Source organism: Ptychodera flava, chromosome 4, assembly GCF_041260155.1.
Source record: "Ptychodera flava strain L36383 chromosome 4, AS_Pfla_20210202, whole genome shotgun sequence".
Classification (NCBI taxonomy): domain Eukaryota; kingdom Metazoa; phylum Hemichordata; class Enteropneusta; family Ptychoderidae; genus Ptychodera; species Ptychodera flava.
In genome coordinates this window covers 43,514,987-43,539,634 of record NC_091931.1, presented here as the reverse complement: position 1 = coordinate 43,539,634, position 24,648 = coordinate 43,514,987, and the positions used below count along the sequence as shown (strand labels likewise).

The 24,648-nt window shown below is 37.5% G+C and overlaps 1 protein-coding gene across 1 annotated transcript; it reads left to right on the top strand.

Annotated features, from left to right (window-relative positions):
- Positions 1–1,108: 1,108 nt before the first annotated feature.
- On the top strand, positions 1,109–24,566 carry LOC139131855 (sodium-dependent proline transporter-like). The gene is made up of 13 exons (XM_070698146.1): positions 1,109–1,701; positions 3,276–3,435; positions 14,445–14,576; positions 14,956–15,181; positions 15,467–15,599; positions 16,096–16,230; positions 17,008–17,111; positions 17,560–17,797; positions 18,511–18,642; positions 19,645–19,744; positions 20,402–20,508; positions 21,451–21,618; positions 23,399–24,566. The coding sequence occupies exons 1-13, from the start codon at positions 1,633–1,635 to the stop codon at positions 23,603–23,605; spliced, it is 1,911 nt and encodes a 636-aa protein (XP_070554247.1). The 5' UTR covers positions 1,109–1,632; the 3' UTR covers positions 23,606–24,566.
- Positions 24,567–24,648: the final 82 nt, after the last annotated feature.

The following is a 24,648-nucleotide window of genomic DNA, read 5'->3' as shown; positions in this document are numbered from 1 at the left end:
CTGCTGAGCTCATTTTTTAACATAACCTGGCTTGTTGGGTATCATTTGAAAGGCAATTTATTTTGCTTTAAAATGATATATTGCAACATGCAATATCTTCTATAGTTTTCATGAAATAGGACCAAAACTTACCCCTCATCCCAAAGTTTTATGTCGCAAATTATCGTCAAACTAATCTCCAATTCTGCCAAATATTTACCAGGACACAATACGAAGGGCAATGATTTGTATTAAATTTGTTTTATTTGCTACAAAAACATGTTAGAACCTTGAAATGAACTTTTAACAGAAAAATATTGGGATGCTCAGCTGTAACCGTCATATTTTGATAGGTATCGCAAAATCATAGATGTGTCGACTCGCTTACGTTTTTGTAAAAACTTTCTTCTTGTAAGTCGTCTGCTGACCAGTATCTAAGCTTTCTAAAACTATAAGGTATATGACATTTCAGGCCAGTTTACTTCATCAGGGAAGGAATGTTGTACCCCTACCCGCAGCTTTTGCGCACCCCATACCGATACACGCAATTCAACAGAGAAGTAGTGTATTGTTAAATATCCAATGTTAACAGTTATTTTCTTGTTTAATATGTAGAAATAAATAATGTAAACACAAAAAGCTGTCAAAATTTTGCTTCATAAAAAGTAAATCACAATTGTTACATGGTATTTAGGGTAAAAACTTTCAAAATTGGCAAACAAATTCATATTAAAGTCGTCTTATTCAATGTACACAGATTTATTTTGCTAAAGTTGGTGTTTCTCATAGAGAGCAGTATCTGAGCTTTCCAAAAATGTAAGGTTTGTTTTATTTCATGCTAGTTTACTCAATGTAGGGGAGGATATATTACCCCCTACCCCTACCCATTTTTCGCCATTTTTCGCGGTAAATGCAAATCAAATACTAGTCCAGATAGGTAGTGCATCCCAAAATATCAATGTTAACATCTTTTTTCTTGTTCAGCAGGTCCTCAAGAACACAAAAATACCCATGTAGTAGGGATGTGGGGGAGGTGCACGTTGGGCCCCTCCAGCCCACGGACTATTACTTTGAATTTCTGAATTGTAGTTCGGACTGGAATTATTTTGTGAACACGCATGTACACGTTGTGTAGTGTGTGCAAGGCTACTTCACATACGAGAATGATCGAAGAAATCTCTCGAGAACAAAAATAATGAAAACATGACAAAGCTACAGTTGCTGCCCTTTAAATCATCCTCAAGGTGTGACTCTGTTAGACTGCATCGGCATATTGGTTCTCTCAAACATAATCCGTAAGCAGTAGAAGGGAGACTATTACTGCTAATGACTATTATCAATTGTGATACGGGACAGGCGATGCATCTTGGGTACTGAGCAGATACCAGGTTCATCGTTATAGTGTGTAAAGAACATTTGGGTATACCTGTTTTGCATATTCATGAAGTATGAACTTTCACTTGATCAGAAAAGTGAACGTAATTTGCATTGAACGTGAATTGAATACAAAACATATACCACCGTCACTTTGTTGTGGTCACGCCTAGAATGCCGGCAAGGGACATATTCGCACGGCTAGCGCATTTAGTCTAATTGAAGCCATACACAGCAAACTCCTTTGTGTGAGCGTGAACTGGTCCTCCAGTTTGCACGATGGCCAGGTTTATTCGACATTGTTTCAGGCGTGGAAACAGTTATGACGTCGATGACAGAGAAAGAAGGGTAAGTTTCGGTCTTCTTAATCATAAGTATCAAATAATCCCTGCTCCGTGAAGCTACAATGCGACGAAAACGGGGAATCTTATCATTTTAGAATAGTTTAAAATGTTCAACAACAAGATCTCCGTCGATGTCGTTCGCTACGTTTTGAAGTTTCGCTGAAAATCTCTAGTCCTACCGCACTGAGCCGCAGAAAGGCTCACAGTGGTGGTTTCACTCATGCGGAACAACATTTCACCGCTTGTTTGTGTACCTTTTCACGCGGAGGCCAATAGCCGATTGGGACTTGTTCAACACACTCACTATGAACAGAAAAGAGAAAAGCTGAGCGGTGAACAGTGTTCCAAATATTTTGATTGCAAATAGAGCCCTGGCTTTCTTGGCAGAAATTTCCCATGGCCTTGGCTAAGAGATTAGTTAGAATAGCAATTATAGCATGAGGTAAAACTGACACAATGAACGGCAAGCCATACCGAACAAAAGATCTGCCAACAGCCATTTTATATAGAGAAATACAAAGGTTAAGATCTACCCCGCTGCTTTGTGCAGAACTTTAAAATCTTTGTATAAGGTCATGTCGGGAACGCTACTGACTACAATAATCGCATATCAGGCGATTCTGAAAGCCAAAAAATATCGTAGGGTACATTGAACTGGCGACTTTTTATTTTGATTCTACGTTGCGTTACCATTTTCGTTTAGCACAACCTAAGATTGCAGTGAACCTAAAAGAGTGCTTTCAACTCGTCCCGTCGTATGCATTAAATCCCGCTGTGTGGGTCAAACCCCCAACAACGCCCCATTATCCCCTGTCTGGGAATATCGATTCAGGGCCTCAGCAGAGTTTCAGTGAAAAGTTCCGTGCACGATGGGAGGCATGTGATTTTCATATAACTGACGCCGTGTGAATTCCTCGCCAATGAAACAACTGTCTTGTGAACGGGAACGACAGCTGAACAGATCGATACAGTTACAATTAAGGAAGTAGTGTGACAGACACGGTGTGACACACACGGTCAGTGTAGGTGCCTGCGTCCCGGTAAAATGATATCGCAAGCTGTTCGCCGGCGGGGGAATTATTTATATTTAACACATCAACGGGCTTCGATTAGCGTATCAGCGAACTGGCTCAAAGCCTAGAGACGTACAGCCAATGGGATACTTTTGTATGCGGGCATGCTTTTGAACTTCAAAGTAACAGTTTACGAAAATCAGACAAATCAGATAGGAAGGGGAAGGTAGTATGTGGTGTGGAGGGGTCGGGAGAGAGAAACTGACGAAAGGGGCAACTTCGTGTTATTCCGCCTCCTCAAACTCTTGTTCAAATACACCTATATCTTATTCATACGTAAAATCTCACCGATTAAGATTTAGAAAATTCAAATTATGTTATATTGACATAGGAAGAAAGACCGACAAAATCAGAGAAGGGGAGAGGAGGAAGGTCTGTAGGAGACAGAAAAGTATTCGAGACAGACTCATGCAACAGGTTGTAATGCATAATGAAGTGTTAGGAATCAACTATTTTCTTTTGAGTCTCTTTCTTTTCTGTCTTTTCATTTCAATTCATGCAAAAGAAAGCCAGACGGACAAATGCAGAGGTCGATGAAGAAGAGCAAGAGAACGGACGTGGATACTGGGGCCACAAAGCGGACTTCATTTTGTCAAGTATTGGATTTGCCGTCGGTCTCGGAAATGTCTGGCGATTTCCATATCTGTGTTACAAGAATGGTGGAGGTATCGTAGAACTATGTAACATTGCTATTGCAAATAAATGCGCTGCTTTACCTCTATCGATGTACACAATTATCACTTTCGTTTTCCTACGGTTGTTAGATTCGAAAAATTTACCCATGGTTAAACCATGTATATGAAACTGTGACTTTTGTTTTTCTACCAACTAATCGATTGTCGTGTATCGTTGAAATTACACAAGAAGCTTGGCTTTGAAGCTGTCTGTGACTCGGTTGATTATGATAATTTTATGCAGTAACTTTTGTCTCTAGTCTGTTATCTGGGATAGCGATAAATGTCGTTTCAGCACAGTAGACCGTCGATCACAATGATTCTGAAGAATTGTAAAGAAGACACTTGGGACTCAAAGTCTGCGTGCGTCGTCGTCGATACACACTAATGCAAACTTGACTTTCCAAAATGTCACTGTAGAAAACGCGGTTCAGATCGACGTCAGCCTAGTTTTAAAACACTTCCAAGTTTTTAATTACTGTGATTATTTTCATGTCATAATGTCAATATTTTAATGGCGCTAACCTTCCTGATTGTTGCCGCGAAGCAGATACTCTTATTTTTCAGAATGAAATGATTAAACGAAAGTGACGTGTATTGAAATTATGGAGTACCCTTCTCTCCTTTATGAGGGAGCCCTGAGATAGAGCGTCACAACACACTCGACATGGCCATTTCACATATCGCACTGCTTGACAATACAAAAAAGTTTGTTCGTCAAAAGCCGTGACCACGTTTTCTCACCTCCCTGGTACGCTGGAAGTGTGATAACACTAGTGTGGGCTCGATTTGCTCTCACACTCTGTATTATCGAGCGAAGCATATTTTCGTTTGAGGAGTGCTCATTGGTCATTTGCTTTCTCCACCCCTAAGGTTCCAAAGTTTTCGTACTGTCTTCAGCCCATCTGTTTATAACGGGTCGCATCCAAGTCACTTTGGTCAATATTGTAAAGTTAAAGTCCTCTGTGTACATATTAAACCACTGCCATGCCATTGGGCTTCGTTCGCGGCGGATTCAAAGCTCAACACTATGTCAATGGAAAGGAACTGAAGTGTGAATCGATGCCTACATCTCCGTTTGAAAACATGCCAGACTGCATGCATGATCTCTCCAACGTGAATCAGAAATGTGACATGTTGGTGTGAACATGCCAAGTAGCTTATGAAGTGAATAATTGTGGTAGTTACAGTTGAAGTAAGAGGGCTCTTGAATTAAGACTCAGGCGTACCTAACCTCACTATGGCCAGACCAAGTAAATCACGTGATAATGTGCCATTTATGACGACAACTGTTCTTAATTGTCTTTGAAGACGCCTTTTATAGTCCTAAACTTCCGTCGTCTATTGGTCTTTGCCCGTTCCAAAGCATTGAGAAACAATTAATTTGAAGAAAAAAAAACACTGAATTTGACAAAATATGCAAAGCACTTTAGGCATGCCAGTTGACACAAGACAATTTTAGAACCATAAAGTCACTGTCGTAAGACATGCACGTTAAGTTTTATCAACATTGACACCCACTGGAGTCAACCTTTTACAAACAGCTTACAAATATATTCATGTAACTAGGACGTCTAGCAATATAATGATAATATAATGATAATGTTTGCAATGATTCTACTCCGCCGGGAATTAAAAGGACGCACGGTGTTCTGCACACTCACTACGCCCAAGACATCACGTGATGCCGGTACATTCTTACTCATGTGTACAAACTCGTATCGTATAGAACTACACGTATTTCTGTCAGCGTTTGTGTACGCGGCTTTGTTTGTATCATGGTCCAGTTGAATTCTGGGTTTAACCATATTTGTCCCGTTTTCCACACAGAACAATAAATAAATTCCTCTGATAAGTATTTTTTTGGTATTCATATAGTTTTAATAGCAGACTTTGTTCTAGGATAATTGACTTAGGTCATATAATATATATATATATATATATATATATATATATATATATATATATATATTATATATATATATATATATATATATATATATATATATATATATGTAACAGGCCCGAAAAGTATTTTCCAATTTCCGAAAAGTAGCTTTTCTTCTTCTTTTTCCTTGATAAATATTTATATTTTTCAAAACAGTATTCTTTTTAATTTTTTTATAGTTAATTCCTTAGATTCGTGCACCATTTCTATCAGCTTCCGTCAGAATTCACAATTTATGGAAATATTTGGGTATAAGTTCAGAAATGTTAATTTCATATATTTCCAAAAAATGAAGCAAATTAAACAAAATATATAAAAAATTTGGCTTGTGCGCGGAAAAAGTTTCAAAAATTCCAACATTATACACTGTAAAAATAGCGGACGCTAGACGCGTCTTTACGTGTTCAAATGTAGATGTCGGTGTTCAAATTTGAACGGCTAGTGTTCATATTGTTAACACTAGTGTTCATATTATTAACATGATGTTCTAAACCTGAAACACTATGTGTTAACAACGATCCCCTTCAAGTGTTCAAAAACTCAGCATCACAGAAATTTTACAATACTGTGAAACAATTAACAGTCTGTTCTGTTTTTTACTTTACAATCGCTATATTAAATTTACTATTGCTTCACTGTCAGGCAATCGTACACGGATTTTGATGTAGCGAATTTCACACTATGTGAAAATATTTCCGGCCCACAATTGCTGAAAGCATGTTTTTTCTAAAAAAGGAAGTATACAAAACAATTTTACACGTTTATTACGTGTTGAAATTTAGAAATTAGAAAAGAAAATCAGAAAACCACCATGAACGTTTTAATTTTACATCAGCGTGCAAGAGGCGTTCTACTTCTAAACACTTGGTGTTCAAGTTGGTGTCTTTTCCTATCCCATGATGCATCAAAACGGAAGTTGCGACATTTTTCTTGTAAGCGCACCCTGAAGTCGTGATCGTGCGGAAGCAAGACCAGAAAGGGTAAGTTTCCTCTCCAAAATAGTAAAAGTTGTTAGATTTTTGAAGCATCTATATTATCGTCCTTTGAAATTAATTGTATTGTACCTTGAAATAGCTTAACTACGTGAAGAAACCTTTTTTCTTTCAGTGGCTGCTATACCAACAACGAGCTGTGACTACGCCGTGGTACTTTTGGCCATGGCATATCGATCGATCTCACTCGGGTCATGCAAGGGTCATCGCAACACAACTGTAGCGATAGCCCTTGACCTGAGCGCGATCGATACGTCTTGCATAGTACCGCTGCGTAATCACAGCTGACACATGTCTTTTAGTAGAGACAATCGCATGTAAAACATCAGTTAAACATGATAGAGTACACAATGTATTGTTTCAGCATATGAGAGTTTGGCTTTTTTATTTAATCAGTTGATGACAAGAAGCAGCAAATATTTTGTAACAGTATTGAAGAGAGGCACTGTATATGAAAGTCTCCCCTTTTCCTTAACCTAATCAGCCCTTGTCTTTCATTTAAAGCTTCATCTCGCCATATTACCTATTGTTGCATTTTTTTCAGGATGTAAAAAGTTGGATTTAACTGAAAATCTAAGAGTTGTTATAGAAGCTGGTGGTACAGATAACGAAGAAGATGAGTGTACAGGTAGCTGTCTGGAAACAAGCTTGAGAACCTCAGTTCATCTCTAATGTAGATTTAAACTTCCAAGGTCAGTAACTGAATTTTGATAAATTTATGTATTTTTGTTTTGAATTAATCTACGCTTTGGTAGCATGCTATGATCAACTAAATGTTGCCGGAGAATAAGCTTTCACAGACGTGTAGTCTCCCTTATTTAAATTAAAGCTGAAAGCGACAGACCATTCTGAGTAAAAATGTCCACTCTGAATTACTGATTTTTCTGTAATTTTCACTCTGAATTTTCTGTCAACTGATGAAGGAGACTTCACGTCTTTGAGAGCTTATGCCCTTGTAACATTTAGTTGATCATAGCCTGCTACCAAACCGTAGATTATTTTGTATTGTAGCTCAACATGTCTCTTGTAGTTAGCAACTGGGTTTTAGCTTTCCTGTCAGCTAAATAGGTGGATGTGTAGCATCGTCCTTAAATTTGTACATCCAAAGGTTTTTCTTCAAAACAGCCTGTACGAATCCTTTAATATTTGGATTACAGATCCCAAGGGATTACCCTAATCACATATGTTCAAATTATGATGAAATATGCAAATTTATATTTTTGAGGCTAATTTTGCTATTTTTTTGGCAAAAATCTTCTTCTCTTTTACTGACGTCTTCAATATTTGGTAAACATGTCCCTAAAATGACCTTTGTCAAATTTGTGCTAGTTGTGATTTCAAATTTTCACGGCCATTTTTGTCATTTTTGGTCAAAAAATCTTTAAAAGATATTTTCCAAAACTGCTAATCGAACAGCTTTGATATTTAGGACATAGATCTCTACTGATAGTCTTTTTCAGATTGTTCAAATTATGCAGAAATTTGCAACTTTGTATTTTTAGGACATTAAAGACATATCAGACATTTTTAAGACATTAGGGATTACCAGAATGTGATATATTCAAGTTATGATGAAATGTACATTTTTTCATTTTAAGGGTGATTTTTACAATTTGTGGTAAAAATATTTGTATAAAAATTAATAGCAGGGTACACCAGAATTTGAAAGGTCTTTACGAATATCTTTTAAATTCCCGAGAAGTATATTTTTGAAATGTCACCCATTTATTTCAGGGTTTATTTAAAGATATTACAAAAAAACAAACCTTTTTGTTTATGAAGGACTTTGTTGGACAAGGAAATAGGTTTTACCCTGCCAAGGACCCACTTTCCCCACTTTCTGCATGTTGTGCCTTACTGTGACACTTTGACAACTTGACATGTTGTGTTTACTTTAGTGTTGACAACTACATACCATGTGAACCAGAGAAGCCTTGACTAACTTCTTTTTTCTTCAAAATTTACAATTGTCTATACAAGAGGAAATGTCTTTAAGAAACCATCTTACAAAAATGCAGAATGCATTTCATACATATAGGTCCTTTCAACACAATAAGTATGCCAGATTTTGAGCTTTTTAGATGATTTTTTGTACATTTTAAACATGTATGAACATAAAATGTAATCCACAATATGGTGATTTTTATTGCTTATTTTTTGATAGGAAGGTGTTAACACTGTTGGTTTTTTCCTCTGACAAACTTTACATACAAAGTTGCAATGTTTGTTTGCCCATTTTACAGTAAATTATTGTATTTTACTCTAGAAATGTTTCGTGTATTTTTAGAATAAAATAATTTCACTGGATATAAATCGTCTGTAATGTTATTTCCAGGCTTGAACACCCCCTGAACGCCCAAAATTAAAGGTGTTCAACAAGCGCGCTTCATGTGTTCTAGCCTTTAACACGCTTATCGTTGAACGGCGTCCATGCGTTCAAAAAGTGTTACAGCCCTTTGAACGCGTAAAAGCGTTCAAATTTTTGAACACATTTCCTGTGCAACGTGTGTTCAGATATGGAACACCATGGTGTTCAATATAATGTCTGATGAACACGTAGCGTTCAAAATCTGCACACGTGTGTTCAAAAATTGAACGTTGGTTGAACACGTAGTGTTAAATTTCTGAACGTCCAGAGGCGTTCAAAAAGTGTTACAAAAAGGCGTTTAATTGGTGTTCTATCCTTGAACATTAACTTTACAGTGTAACTGGGACTAAAATACTGCAACTGTATTGATGAAGGGGGTGTGAGGTGTTAGTTGTAGGACATGTCTTGCAACTGAGGTGGGTGTGTCAGTTGCAGGACATGTCTTGCAACTGAGGTGGGTGTGTCAGTTGCAGGACATGTCTTGCAACTGAGGTGGGTGTGTCAGTTGCAGGACATGTCTTGCAACTGAGGTGGGTGTGTCAGTTGCAGGACATGTCTTGCAACTGAGGTGGGTGTGTCAGTTGCAGGACATGTCTTGCAACTGAGGTGGGTGTGTCAGTTGCAGGACATGTCTTGCAACTGAGGTGGGTGTGTCAGTTGCAGGCCATGTCTTGTAACTGAGGTGTTAATCACAAAACCAGCTGAAGATATATAAGTTTAAACAGGACTTTTATTCACTGTTGAAATGATTGTATTGTTAACAAGATAACTAATTACAACCAAACTTTGTCATGTCAAATCACATCTTGAAACATAAAAAGAACACCTACTTAGGGCCTTTCAAGGAAATCAGTTTGAAAAAAATATAAGGAAATAATAAATTTTCCATAAATTATAATGTCATCTGAAAAATTACATCACATAAGGGTACCAAACTGAGTTCCATTATATTTCATATGGCACTCTTAAACTGTGTAAAAAGATCAAGTTTTGACGTAAAGGACTGTAAAAACATATTTCACAAATACTGAGTCACATTTCATTACAATACAAGAACATCATCAATACTTCAACTCATAACCTTTTGTTAATGCTGTTTATTCAAGTATTTACATTCCTCTGCATGTCATCTGCATCATCAGTCTAGAATAAACCTGAACTCATGTGTCCTTGCCATTAGATACATACTGACATATGCATTCATGCCTACATTTAGGTTTCTTAAGCCTTCACAAAGAAGCTTGAATCTAACTCTGAAATTTGATGGTGAAGAAATCAAAATGTGATTTTAAACTGCCTCCTAATAAAGCCATGTGAGATAAGAAGCTATATCCATCAACATAGTTGAAAATAACCTAAATTAAAATTTCATTCAAGATTAATAATTGAACAGCTTTAACAGTTCAATCACTGATTACTTTTAAGTGAATGTATGTAAAATTAAAGACATATTTTCTCCTTAACAATTAAAGAAAAATACCGCAATAATACGGTGTCACTCTAATTTGATCAGAATTGGTATATACCAGTATGGGTTACCAATGATCAACAATAAATGTTGTTTCTATCTATTCAGTGGAGGAAATTCTACGTTGATGTTATGACAATGATTTCTGCACAGTACAACCAGAAAAACAACAAGAAATATTTAAACCAGAAAAACAAGAATGACAATTAATTAAGGTCTGAAACTTTAGGTACTGGAGGTCAACTCTAGCAACATGCACAGCAGAAACAAGCCCCTCTTAGTTTGAGTATAGATGGTCTCCCCCTTCTACTGTCTATGGTTTCAGCAGGTCTGTTAATATGTAAAAGTTCATAAACAATGACAGGCAATGACTCAAGATCAGTGGAGTTGGCCTTTTTCTTACTGGCATGCTATCACTCCTGCACATTTGCAGGATTTCACTTTTTCTTACCTCATTTGTACATTTTTGACACTGATGTGTTCATTTGAACAAATTCACATCTCAACCCCTGCATCTACCTGTACACCAAATACTGAGATGGACCACCCAGATGAGTCCTTGAAACTTTCAGAACCATCAAGATGTGACCCTAAATCTCTCAAGGACTATCCTAATGTGACCTTGAAACTGTTTGATCTATAAAGCTCATTTCCACATTTAACACTGACATACAGAAAGAAACAGAAAATTATTCAAAACAGCTTAAACACTGTTATACCAAATTCAGTGGACAGATGAATGAACAGTAAAATTATGGACAGCAGAATTCATCTAATCAGTAAAATCACCCTTCGCTATACACCTCAGATAACAGGTTAACAAGATGGTCTTCATTCATCAGATTCAATGTCCATCACTGCACCTAAAATGTCGCAGACAATGTGTAGCCTCTCAAGATTCCTGTTCATGTAGATACAGTGTCTTCCAACATTACTGCTGCTAAAATTCCAGTTCCTGTCAAGGAAACCAATTGCAGTATTGTGATAACATTTAGATCAACAATATTGTTCTTAGTTGCTTGGGAAAGACTGTAATAACCCCAACTCCCTGCCAAAATGTTTGTATAGGAAAAAGCAAATCTGTGAAAGTTTAGGAAGTCATTGCTTGCATATACATGTAACATGGAGGACAGCTGTAAATGTAATCTTTTTCAGTTCATAATGTTGCTGAGAGTTCAAAAGAGCTGAGTTTTTGAGAAAATATAGCTTAATGACCTCTAGAGACATGCCTGAAAATAGCCTAAATTCAGAAATTTCAGCATTTTGGCCTTTTTTATGTTTTTTTTTTAGATTGGAGTTTTCTGGCAAACCAAACAACACACCTACTGATCTTTTCCAAAGCATTTAAAGGGTTATTTTAAATAAATGCACAGTTTTTCTCCTGTTGAGTGTGGTTGGTATGCAACCAGTTGTTACTTTTTGATAACTGTGTTACACAAACATCAATATTTTACAGATGGATATTAGCATAATGGGGTCATCCAAACTACAAATAGCAGTCTGATTATACTCATACTTTGGTAATTTTAATTTAAAATCAAGGAAAGAACCTGAGATAAAAATTTAAATTTGAAAAAAAGCTGAGTATTTTTCAAAGGTATCAAATTTCAGTGATTATACACCTATGCATTTTTCTAATGACAGTTAATATGTACCAAAGCTACACTGAGAGTTTGAAGTCTGTATTATGGTAACTTGCTTGAAAAATGTATGTTTTTTATTTAAAATAGCCTTTCTTGCTACCTGATATTGATGTTGGTATGTAGACTATTGATAAGGTTGACAATAATGTTATTTGCTATCATTATTGTTTTATATTGATTATATATGTATGTACATAGCTTTTTTCATGATGACCATTGCAATGTCGCCTGTCTGGGAGTTTTCTGGAAATGCTCTGTCAACCTTTTTTTGTTTGAAATTTCTCATTGAAAAGTACAAATGTTATTCATTGACACGTTGCATGAGTGCAATATGTTCTTGCCCAGTCAATACTTGTAATACAGTTAAGATTTATAATGTATTTTCATAATAAGTATTAAACACAAGGTATTAAACATGACTTTTTTTCAAAGAAAAAACTTTATGTTCCTAATTCATGTGATTTTTCCCATGGTAAACATCATTGAGTTTTCATTCACCTCGCTTGAACCAACACTTGCTGTACCAAATCTTGCACCTCAGTTGCAAGACATGTCCTGCAACTGACACACCCACCTCAGTTGCAAGACATGTCCTGCAACTGACACATCCACCTCAGGTACAAGACATGGCCTGCAACTGACACACCCACCTCAGTTGCAAGACATGTCCTGCAACTGACACACCCACCTCAGTTGCAAGACATGTCCTGCAACTGACACACCCACCTCAGTTGTAAGACATGTCCTGCAACTGACACATCCACCTCAGTTGCAAGACATGTCCTGCAACTGACACACCCACCTCAGTTGCAAGACATGTCCTGCAACTGACACACCCACCTCAGTTGCAAGACATGTCCTGCAACTGACACACCCACCTCAGTTGTAAGACATGTCCTGCAACTGACACACCCACCTCAGTTGCAAGACATGTCCTGCAACTGACATACCCACCTCAGTTGTCAAGACATGTCCTGCAACTGACACACCCACCTCAGTTGCAAGACATGTCCTGCAACTGACACACCCACCTCAGTTGCAAGACATGTCCTGCAACTGACATCCACCTCAGTTGCAAGACATGTCCTGCAACTACTTCATCAAAATTCCAAAATGTTTAACAATTTATTAATTTCTAAAGCAATTTGTCAATTTCTTTCTAGACTTGGGATTGAACTGGTTGAATGCAATTATTTCTTTAAATATTACTGCATTACATGGCAAAAAGACATAAAAGGGAAAATATTTTGAAAAAATGAAGGTTTGACAATGCAACTTTGGCAGTTTCATTTTTTCAGCTGTAATTCCTTGATCATTTATCGCATTCTGAAATATTCCTTAGAATTATAACCTGGATTAGAGAGACAGAAAAATAATCTGAATTTCAAAGTGAAAGGTACTGCTGTGTAAATGAGTAAGATAAAACCTCGATTATTTCCATGGCACAAATTTACTACATTTTGCAACCAGAAAATGATGTAAATCATTTTTCTTGTGGTACAAATAGAAGGAAGTGATTTGCAAATGCCTCATGCTGTTATTTTCTCAGAAATTTATGAATTTAAAGAGAAATTTAGTACCCTTTTATAATTTTTCTGTAAAAATATCATGAAATCTAACCTTTTCGGAAATTTGAAAATGTTTTTCGTCGTGTTGTATATACATATATATATATATATATATAATATATATTATTGTTCGACTGTGGTTTTTCAGGTTGTCCCCAGTGTTGTCGGTGGCGTGGTTATGATAAATTGTTTGTAGGATATTACACACGTACCAATCTTCTGGTTCAAATAGTTTATTATAACAGCACAACGTTTCGTCCTTTTGTACGTTAAATATCACTGTGACTTACTCCGTGTTGAAACTTTTTTGATCTGTAGCACCTGAGGAAGTCCTACTTTAGGACGAAACGTTGTGCTGTTATAATAAACTATTTGAACCAGAAGATTGGTACGTGTGTAATATCCTACAAACGAGTATATATATATATATATATAATATATATATATATATATATATATATATATATATATATATATATAATATATATATATATATATATATATATATATATATATACTTTCAGAAAGAGCGGTTTACACATTTGCTGACAGGTGAATGCCTTGCTCCGAGTGAAGAGTTTTTTTGTATAACTGCGTATACACATTACATTTGATTTGTCAACTGGTGTTACGTACGACAGTGGAAGGGAAACACCAGTTTGCCAGTGAAGTGTGACAAGGCTGACAATGTGCAATCGTAAATACGCGACCTGAAGCGTCTAAGTTGACAGGGCCCGAACGATATACGATGTCATTTCCGCCAGGATCCAGGATGTTGATCATTTCAAACTTTGTTTTGATTCCAAATTTCCATTCATCAAGGACAATGCTCACTGTTTTAAATGTAGGGTCATATAGATGTCATGGCAACGTTAACTCAATAGCCATTGCATTTTCCCTCTGGCAAGGTCATGAAATGATTTCTTTACCTAAAATTATCACGTTCTTGCCCAAGCTGATAAATGCACAACACTGTTGTTTGTTTGTTTGTTTGTTTGTTTGTTTTATTTTAGGCGCCTTTCTGATACCTTACGTACTCATGCTGGCGTTGGCGGGAATTCCGCTCTTCTATCTGGAGCTAGCATTCGGGCAATTTGCCAGCCTCGGCTGTATCAGCATCTGGAAAATCTGTCCGATGTTCAAAGGTATATCAACAGCAAGAAATCAATCACATCATTGGGCTTAAAATTCTCTCCACCTCTCTTTTACTGTGCAATTAGCGATTCAGTGTTTGTTTAAGATTGCACATAAGGACAACTGTGCACCAGATATCGTGAACGGTCGGGGTCTTCACTTTTCGAAAAAAAGATGTTATGGACACGAGGTTGCATCGAAGAAGTTGAGGCAGGATTAACTTTGCCTGCTGGCGACAAAATTAGTCTAATCATCTCTAAGAAACAAATTTCAGTCGTGAAACTTTCATACAGTAACGTTCAAGTGCCAGTAATTACATAAATGTAACCGTTTGTGACGTGAAGGTACTTTTACAGAGTAAGTTAAGGGTACATATTTTTCAATTTACAGGGCTTGGCTATGGCATGGTAGTTGTCTCCGCCCTTGTTGTGATCTATTACAACGTGATCGTCTCTTACACGGTGTTTTACACCTTCGCATCGTTGACGTCTCAATTGCCTTGGGCAGGCTGCTACAATTACTGGAATAGCGACAATTGCTTTGATGTTAGCATTAACCAATCAAATACCGCATACCAGATAGAAAAGAAGATATGGCCCAGTCAGGAATATTATTAGTGAGTATGATTTGCTTATAATACGGACTACAAGTAAATACGACATGCTACGTATGTATGTATGTATGTATGTATGTATGTATGTATGTATGTATGTATGTATGTATGTATGTATGTATGTATGTATGCATGTACTTACAGTTGTTACAGTTGTATATATTATTCGTGCTTCTTACAAAATTTTGATTTACTTTATCAATAGACAATTTTAATTTGTTAAATGTAATTTGATCACTATTTATCAAAATAAATAATAGCATCAAAGATGCTTCCCTAATCTTGCAGTCGAAAAGTCTTGGACATTTCCGAAGACATGGATGACATCGGTGGTATCCGTTGGCAGTTGGCTCTGTCATTGCTCTTCTGTTGGTGTATAGTGTACGCATGCGTTATCAAAGGCATTAAGTCATCAGGCAAGGCAAGTGATAAAATGTGATTTTCAAGATTTTTCAGTCATGATTCGATGATATCCATGCTCTTGAAACTATCGCTTAAAAATTGAAGTTTGATCGTTCAAAATGCAATGATTATACGTCTCAACGTGCAACCGTAGACATCGTGTGGTCCAATAACCTTTACGAGGCCCATCAAACAATCAAGTGATAGGGCCACTTTTAACCACTGTTAAGTGGTGGTACCAGGTGTCTGGAATGGGTAAGTGTGCCCTCCTAGCACAATGCAACCATCAACTGCAAGCTGGCCCAAAGTGACAACATTAAGTCTAATTCGATAAAACCGTTGAATCACCATAATGAGACAAAGCACGGTCCTAGGGACAAAGTCAGAAATGGACACTTTATATTTGTTCACATCTACCCAAGAATATTTAAATGACCTTACCAATCGAATAACTCTGTTCTGCCTCATTTGTGAAAAAATACCATTTTCATATTTTTTTCCGATATACCTTCCAGGTGGTATATTTCACAGCTGTTTTCCCGTATATCGTATTGACTATCCTTTTAATAAGAGGAGTGATGCTGCCTGGCGCCGGTAAAGGGTTGGAGTTTTACCTCAAACCGAGATGGGAGCTATTGGCCAATCCAACGGTGAGTAAACTTTCGGTCATCCAAATGGAAGAATATCCCTGAACAACCAAAGCCAGAACTCATAGTTTGTATGAAGTGTCAATCGGCAGTACTAGAAACATCTTCAATCCGTAAACCACTACTAATCCGATTTTTATGATTAGAGACTTGTATTTTTTTTATGTGCATTCTTTCTTTAATTCACGCTTTCAACGATCTGCAAACAAATAGCAGGCATGTTTCATGGCACATCGATAAAATACTTCTCCGTATTTTTTCATTTTTACAAAATACCCTGGCGTGTACTTTTTAATCAAAGACATGCCGCCTGATGAATGTCTTTGTTTGAATGGCCATAGAGGTTGAAAAAGCCAGTTTTGACCCCTTTCGAGTGATCGCGCCAGTCTGATAATTGCAGCACTCAGAATAACATGAGAGCAACCTCTGAGTTGCCATTTCAAAAATATTCGGTTTTTGTTTCATAACGCGATTATCCATACAAGTTGCCCTTGCGTAAATATGATTGGTCGATGTCGGCAACTGTTCATTCACGCTTTGCTCACATGACTATTAAGTAAATACTTTCATGAAGTTGCCATTGGAAATTACGTGACCAAAGTACGACCCACACATCGAAAAACAGGCTGGTAACACAGATATACGGACCGACGACTGTAATACAAATCTCAAGTTGCAGAATAAAATAAATCTCGTCACATAAACGAGAATATATCACAAAGGAATTGATTTATATATCCGCGACAGTACAACATTCTAACTTTTAACTCGTTTATGTAGGTTTGGCGAGATGCAGCAAGTCAGATATTCTTCTCTTTGGGAATTGCCTTCGGTACAATCATCACCTTCTCAAGTTACAATAAGTTCAACAACAATGCATGCAGGTAAACCCTTGATTTATTCATATATATATATATATATATATATATATATATATATATATATATATATATATATATATATGTATATATATATGTCAGAGACATTTGATACGGCCGCCTTTTTGTACATGATGTGACAGACTTGTGAAATGCCGCTTGCTACCATTGTTTAGGATACCTATTCTTGCGAGGTTCAGGTGTACTTCTCTTCATTTTGGGATAAGGAAGGAAATGAGCAACTGCATTAACCATTGTTTTGGAAACAGACCCTTCGTTTCTGAGTGACCATGTCCCATGTCAGAATTCATGACGATTCATCATTGTAGTTCTGTATGTTTTGTTGTTTGTTTTTGTTTTTTTTGAGATTTGCCTCTCAATGCAATTTGAATCCCGACAATATGTTCGATGTAGAATTTAAGTTGAAATATTTTCCGTGTTTTTCCTTCGTCAGAGATGCCTTAATTATTTCACTGGTAAACTGTGGTACGAGTGTGTACTCCGGTCTCGTCATATTTTCAACTCTCGGGTTCATGGCGCATGACAGTGGCGTCGAGGTCGAAGACGTGGTCGATGAGGGTGCGGGACTGGTATTCATAGTTTACCCCGAAGCGGTGAGCCGACTGCCAGGGGCGCCATTTTGGTCTTTCCTGTTCTTTTTTATGCTGTTCACGTTGGGTCTGGACAGCCAGGTACGTAATGGTCTAGTAATGGATGCCATTGATTTGTGGAGATGCGACGAGAACTTTGATATCAGGTTATTTGTATTTTATCCCGAATCTATGATTCTGTCGCTGCTCGTGGGAGAAACAATATACCATTATGAATGATCATATTTCTGTAGTGACGTGTGCGATTAGCACGCATACTTTTCTGATTTTTCAAGGCACTCTGAGAAAAAGATGGATTTAAATGAAAGTAATTCCGAGATAAGAAAACAATCTGAGGAATGCAAACAAGTATTTATGGATAATTTAAACCTAGAGTTTATGCACATTCTACGTAGTACCACTAGGAATACCAATGTTATTTTAATACTATTTTTATAAGGAAATTCCATTTTTTGGAAAGGTAAATATTCTCTCCATGTCTAATATGATCTTGACAAGTTTTTTCGATTTTTAAAAATGTTATCCTAGTGTTAGATACTTTTCCCGAAAATGTGTAAACAACGTAAAACGGACTTCGCCATTGTCTTTTTTACAACCGTCACCGATAAATTTGTGAGGATGGTTCCGGGAGATTTCTCTCGGACACTTGTTCCAACCGTGTCCCAACCCAAGCATCAACTTGTGGGTTATATGCTGTCCAGGCGAGAAATGTTCCCGGGAGGTAACCTTCCTATACCGTTGATATTTGTGTTCTAATACTATTGATATTCATACTCAATATCCTTCTTGTACAGTTTGCCATGTTTGAAACTGTGATGACAGCCATTGTGGATGAACTGCCGGCAAGATTGCGGAATCGAAAACCGCTGTACACAGCCATTGTAGCGTCCATAATGTTTCTTTGTGGTCTACCGTGCACAACCAGGGTACGTAATCAGGGGGATCGCTTTAAATGAATTCAGAGCCGTTAAGGTGGAGCTGGAATGCACGTTGCCAACACAGTTTTTTTTCGAAGAAATATTTCTCATTTAAGGTGACAAGGAAACCCCCTCATTGTATATTTTTTCAAGAAGCAGATAATCAAAAGTTTACCATGGTAGCAGTAGTTCACTCGAAGGCTGAAGGAAGCATATTTTGGGTAAAAAACTCTTAATTTTGGTATTAATGATAAAAATTAATTTAAGTCAAAAACTTGATACTGTTTTCTGAAATGTAACATTTCACTTGAAATAAGAGTATATGTTGAAAAAACGACTATTTTATCTTACATTATCTATCCTCATTCTAAATGTCGTGGGTTGAAAGACTGACACTAAAAAAAGTGATTAAAAACTTGATTAGCAAAATTAAAATGCCTCTTATCCAAAGTGTAAGAACTTTAATGGTAAACAAAATAGTTGTTATGTTATATAGCATTAAAAGAACATATGTGAAAATTTAAGAAAACTTGACCCAGCAAAATGAATTTAAATTCTTTGGAATTGGGAGAAAAGAGAAACCAGGAAATCGGGTAATTGCGTACATCAGCATAAATTAACATTTCTTTATCACGCAACTTATGACTGCCTGACAAGCTAAAAGGCGAATTCAATCAACATTTAAATTTTGGGTTAACAAATTAATTAAAACCGAATGAATATTTGCAAAAACAAAGTTATTTTGAGCAAAGTACGCTGTGTTGGGTCCAGCGCCCCCTTAAACGCGTTTCCGTGCAAATACCATGCCGAACAATTTCCAGCAACTAAGCATAAACTGAAAGATTCATTCATGTATGGGGTGGTCAGCCACTTCCGTTAGGGTTGGAATTTTGCCGAGTACCTACACACGACTGAATTTTTCAACCTACAACTTTGCATACAAGACAGCGAATCCAAACCGAATGAATGGTACTAGAGGTTTAAATTGTTTTGACGGATTTTATTTTCCAGGGCGGAATATATATATTGACTTTGATGGACTGGTACTCGGCCGGGTTCTCACTTCTTTTCATAGCCACGATAATGTGCATAGTTATATGTTACATTTACGGTAAGCACTCAGAAACTCACATTTCCTTGTCGAAAGCGTAAGACTCAAGCAAAGATAGTTTCTTTAATAACCAGGAATAAGCGTGTTTCCGCTTTGAAAAACTTGCAGATACTTCTACCGGAATTTTTCTGGATATATGCAGTTAAGGGAGTCACTGTGAGACAGTGGTTAGGGTATCTTTCTCACTATTAGAGGATGGTGAGTTCGAGACCCGGTAAGTTCAGAGTAACGGACTCACTGTCGGAGTGTGGTGAGTTCTAGAATCTAGCACAGTGTTGTGCCCTTGAGCAAGGCACGTGCACTTCACTCCTCACTGCTCCATTGGGTAGAGGGTTATGAGTACCTCAAGGGGTCGCTGTAAGCCCTCGACGGAAGCTGTGCTCAAATGCTATAAAACTACTGGGAGCTTGTGCATGAATGAGAAGGGCGACGACTACAGCATAGAAATGTTTGAAGCCATCTACAAACCTACATTCCAAAGCCACACACGCCAGGGGTCCACAGTGCTAAATGAACTTGCATGTAGTGTCCATGAGTGTTAATTGAGTGTAACATATACATCTACAATGTAGATTGTTTCCATCTATATTAGAATATTTATAAGCAGCAACAATTCCCATTCGGCCCCATTCGACCATTCCGTTGTGTCTTATCCAGGTGCGAAGAGATTTTCTAAGGATATAGAGGCCATGATGAAGGGATTTCTACCAAACTGGGTGGGATGGCGAGTGTGTTGGATGGCCCTGTCGCCTTTAGTAATGACTGTAAGTTCCGTCTGTGATTTTTATTCTTCTAAAGCTATCTTTAACTTGTGTCTACCAAGATCGTTGTCTTTGTGTTCGGTCTCAACTTGTCGATCTAAGCCACGGTCCCTCCACAAAATAGCAATTTGCGCTACTATGTTTTGAACACAGAGAACCGTTTCACCTCTTTCACTAGTGAAAACCATATCCCTGGCCTGTATGAGCGGCTCAATTATCAGGGAGAGATCTCACATAGTGAAATAACCAACAAACTAACGAGAGAACGATATAGCTTTGCAAACACAGGAGCAGACGCGTCCTGTTATCGTCGAAGACTTGGGACTATATTTCTTCAGGGCCGCATAAGACAAAGCAATTAATTTATCTGCTTTTCGCTCAAAACTTTTAAATGATAAGCGGGCAAGCGGTTCAAAACACTCAGAAAATTTTACATGTTGCAATGTTTATATTTTTTTGATTGTTTCCATATAGTGGTTTGGGTCTTTCAAGAATCAAAGTAGAAACCCTATTTTTCATATCCATAATGTACACTACATGTGACATTCTGCAAGGCGCTCTCAGTATATTTTAGAAAAGTTGTGAGCAAAGATTCTTAAGCAGAAAAGGTACGCGACAAAGTCCTGTTCAAAATACACTTTTTATGAAATCCTCCAAAAACCTCGCGTTGGGACCAAAAAACTAAGAATACTGTCGCCTTATTCGCATCGATCATCGTGAGCTAAAACGAGATTACTGTGAGTTTGGTCATAAAGGATATTAGTTTCTCTAGACATTTCGCGAGGAGAAAGTCATTTTTAAGGCTTCTCTATCGTACGTATCATACGTTCTCTATCACGAGAAAAATATCTTCCGCACAATGAAGTACTTTTGCCACAGAGATTTTGCAACAGAATTTATATTCCGTTATAAACCTTCTCTCTCTCTTGGAATGCTTTATTACAGTTTGTGATGATTTTTAGTTTTGTGAAATACTCGCCAGCGTCGTATGGTGACTATGAATTTCCTGGCTGGGCTGAAGCCGTCGGATGGATTCTAGCGGCATCTTCAATGGTAACCCTACCTGTCTTCATGGTAGTGGCGGTTCTCAAGGGAGAAGGTAGCCTCGTAAATGTAAGTTTATCATGCTAATAGTAACTTCTTCTGTGCGAAAGGTTCAAAACTGGCAAAATAACTGTCAACCGTCGCGTTAATTCTAGGCATACCGATGTTGTGATCATTCGGTTTTTAGGAGTCCAAGCTCCAGTGGGCTTGGGCCCAATTGTATTTACTGGAGTTCAATTTCCTTCTTTCTTTTCTTCTTTCGTAACTTTTTTTGCCAAGCTAGATCCCCAAAACCGTTGCGCGCAGCCTTTTCAAACTTGCAGGGCTTATTAATCCTACTGAGTTCTAGTGCTCATGGCCCATTAAATAACGGTGGATCATGTGACCTGGATGCCATTTTGCATTCAAATTTTATATTCCGCCGACTTTGCATCAAACGTGACCGATCAAAAATCTGTTGGCAACTTTTTTGGTCGGTTTTGAGAAGAAAATTTCAAAAGTGTTATTTTTCAGAATTTTCTATGACCTTTGACCTGCCCTATCCATCTGCGGCTACTCTGTGGCCATATCTTATTCTGGCCTATATAAGAGTCAAAGACAGCAAGTGTTTATTGAAAAATGCAGTATTGGACGAAAATCAACACCTTAATTTCAGGGTCACCTTGACCTTTGACCGTCATATTCTATACCTCATTTATGATGTACATATCTAATTCTGGGTTAGTAAATAGAACTGCAGGTCTGATTTTCGGTATACAGGGATAAGTATGGGAAAAAAAAGTTTTTTGCCAAAATGTCATATGACCAGGATGACCTTTGACGTTTATTTAACAAATATGCCTATTAAATCAGTTATCACAAGTGCTAAACCCTTCATATTTGGTGGGATGAAGCACCTAATGGTACCACCTCCTTTACCTCATTAATTATGCACATATCTAATTCTGGGCAAGCCAATAGAGCTACAGGTTTGAATTTTGAAAAAAAGGTACAAGTATGAGAGCAAGGATTTTTACCAAAATGTCACCAGGATGACCTTTGACCTTGATTTAACCAATGCGCCTAAAACACAAAATTTATTTGCTAAATATTTGTGATGACCTTACATAACCTGTGACCTACTTTACTGTGTTTTAGAAAGTTAAGCAAATACAGGTTTTGTTTCTAGTGCATAATGGTATGCATCGTGATAAATTTTTCTTCAAATTGATGATATGACCTTGGATAACCTTTATCCATTGTTACTGTATCTCAAAACTTCAAGGATAAGAAACGTCATTCCGGTACCTTTAGTCAATGTATGCAAGTGCTTGGGCCCCGTGAAGCTGCTTGCGCTTTAATGAATCATATATTCGGTTCGGGTGGAAAATTTTGTTTCCCTTTCAATTTGCTGAATTGCCTCGCGTATCACAAGTCTACAATGTAAAAATACGTAAAGACCCAGACTTGACATACGTGTATTTACTTCTTGATCTTTTAGTTTTTTCATGTTGCCCAGTAATTGCTTAGTTAACAGTTTTGACATGTAATCGGGTGTTCGTGGCAAGGTGTAATAACTATTATGAAATATGCATATCAAGATAAAGAGCGCCAGCAAGCGGCAGTCGTAAATACTTACGTTTTCATTCTGGAATGCTGTTTTATGACAACGTTATTTCCCCTTGTGAATGCCAAGTTCAACTGACGGAATATGACATCATAAACGCAGTAGATATTAACCTGGAGAGGTCAGAAGTCAATCTTGGCCAGTTAGCGTGGTTAATCTTACGTAAAATAATACGTTCCGGATACCTCCATGATACATGTCTGAGCTATTGAAATAGATGTTGCTATAATTAATGTCTTGCAGCGCATCAGGGCATCGTTGAGGCCGACGTGGGACTGGGGACCAGCTGTAACCAAGAACAGAATCACTGCCGGATACGACCCCTTACGGGGCGGATTACCACCGGCGTATCAACTGCAGGAGAAAGCCAGTCCCAATCTCTATCAGCCGCCGCCAGCGAGATCTTCGGAGCCAGAAGCTGACCCGTTGGAGGAAACTGCTCTACAATGAGTGGTCCGGATTTAGTTAAAATATGTGAATTAGGTAACTGACAACCAATCAGACAGTTCTTCAAATCACAGAACTATCACAAGAGGTGAAAACTGAACGCTGTTTTGAAAAATACGCTTTTTATCCGCCAAGTGTGGAGTGCTGCTAATCTTAGTTTGCAGGTTAAAAGTGGTTAGAAGCAAAATGTTATAATGATGTAGAAGGCCGCGTGCTTTTCAGATAGCAACATAGAAATGCAATGAAATTCATCAATGCATAAATGTGTTTTACGCACATGACAAAGATGTCGGGACGCATTTCAGTGGAAGAGTGAATAACACAATGGCACACTGTCAACGAGGACCCTCGATGGTCTATGGTGAAGACTATTATGTTTCAAGAGAGCATTCATTTCATCCACTGCTATCTAAGAACAATCATCCATTTTTAATTCCACAGAACCATCTTTTGTGTTAATCCAAACAAATTATTACCTGGGACGCATGCTGCTAACATCTTGTCGTCTTATCTCTGGTAGAATAGTTGCTTGTTGAAAACTTCGGGATACTTTTTACAAAACTTCTGGTTTTTTTTGCCCGACTTGCACGATTAAAATTCATGCAATCTGGTATCCACTTATCAGTTTTAGCATTTTTGAGGTTGAAAAAGTCAAGATATGAGCAGCTCTCACAGATGACATTATTTATAATATTGATCTCTTCGTTTCGAGGGAAGGGCGCCATCCTCTGAAAAAGTTGTGGGAACTGTGTGAAATCCTGGTGATGTGGCACTAGCACGTACGCTTCGTTAACGTTTCATAATGCAAATGACGATTAAAATTTTGCAGGTATAGGTATCACGTGACATTTTAAATATGAGTTTGGTGTAAAAACGTACGCATTTTGTAATTATTTGCCTCTTTTATGCTTGTTTTCAAAGCATTTATTCTAAAAATATCGTACGAATAAAGAGGTCCACCATATCGCTTTAGTGTGTCATTATAGCGGTGATAAGTACACACACATACATCTATGAAAAGACTGAACCTTGCCAGGTTTAAGAAT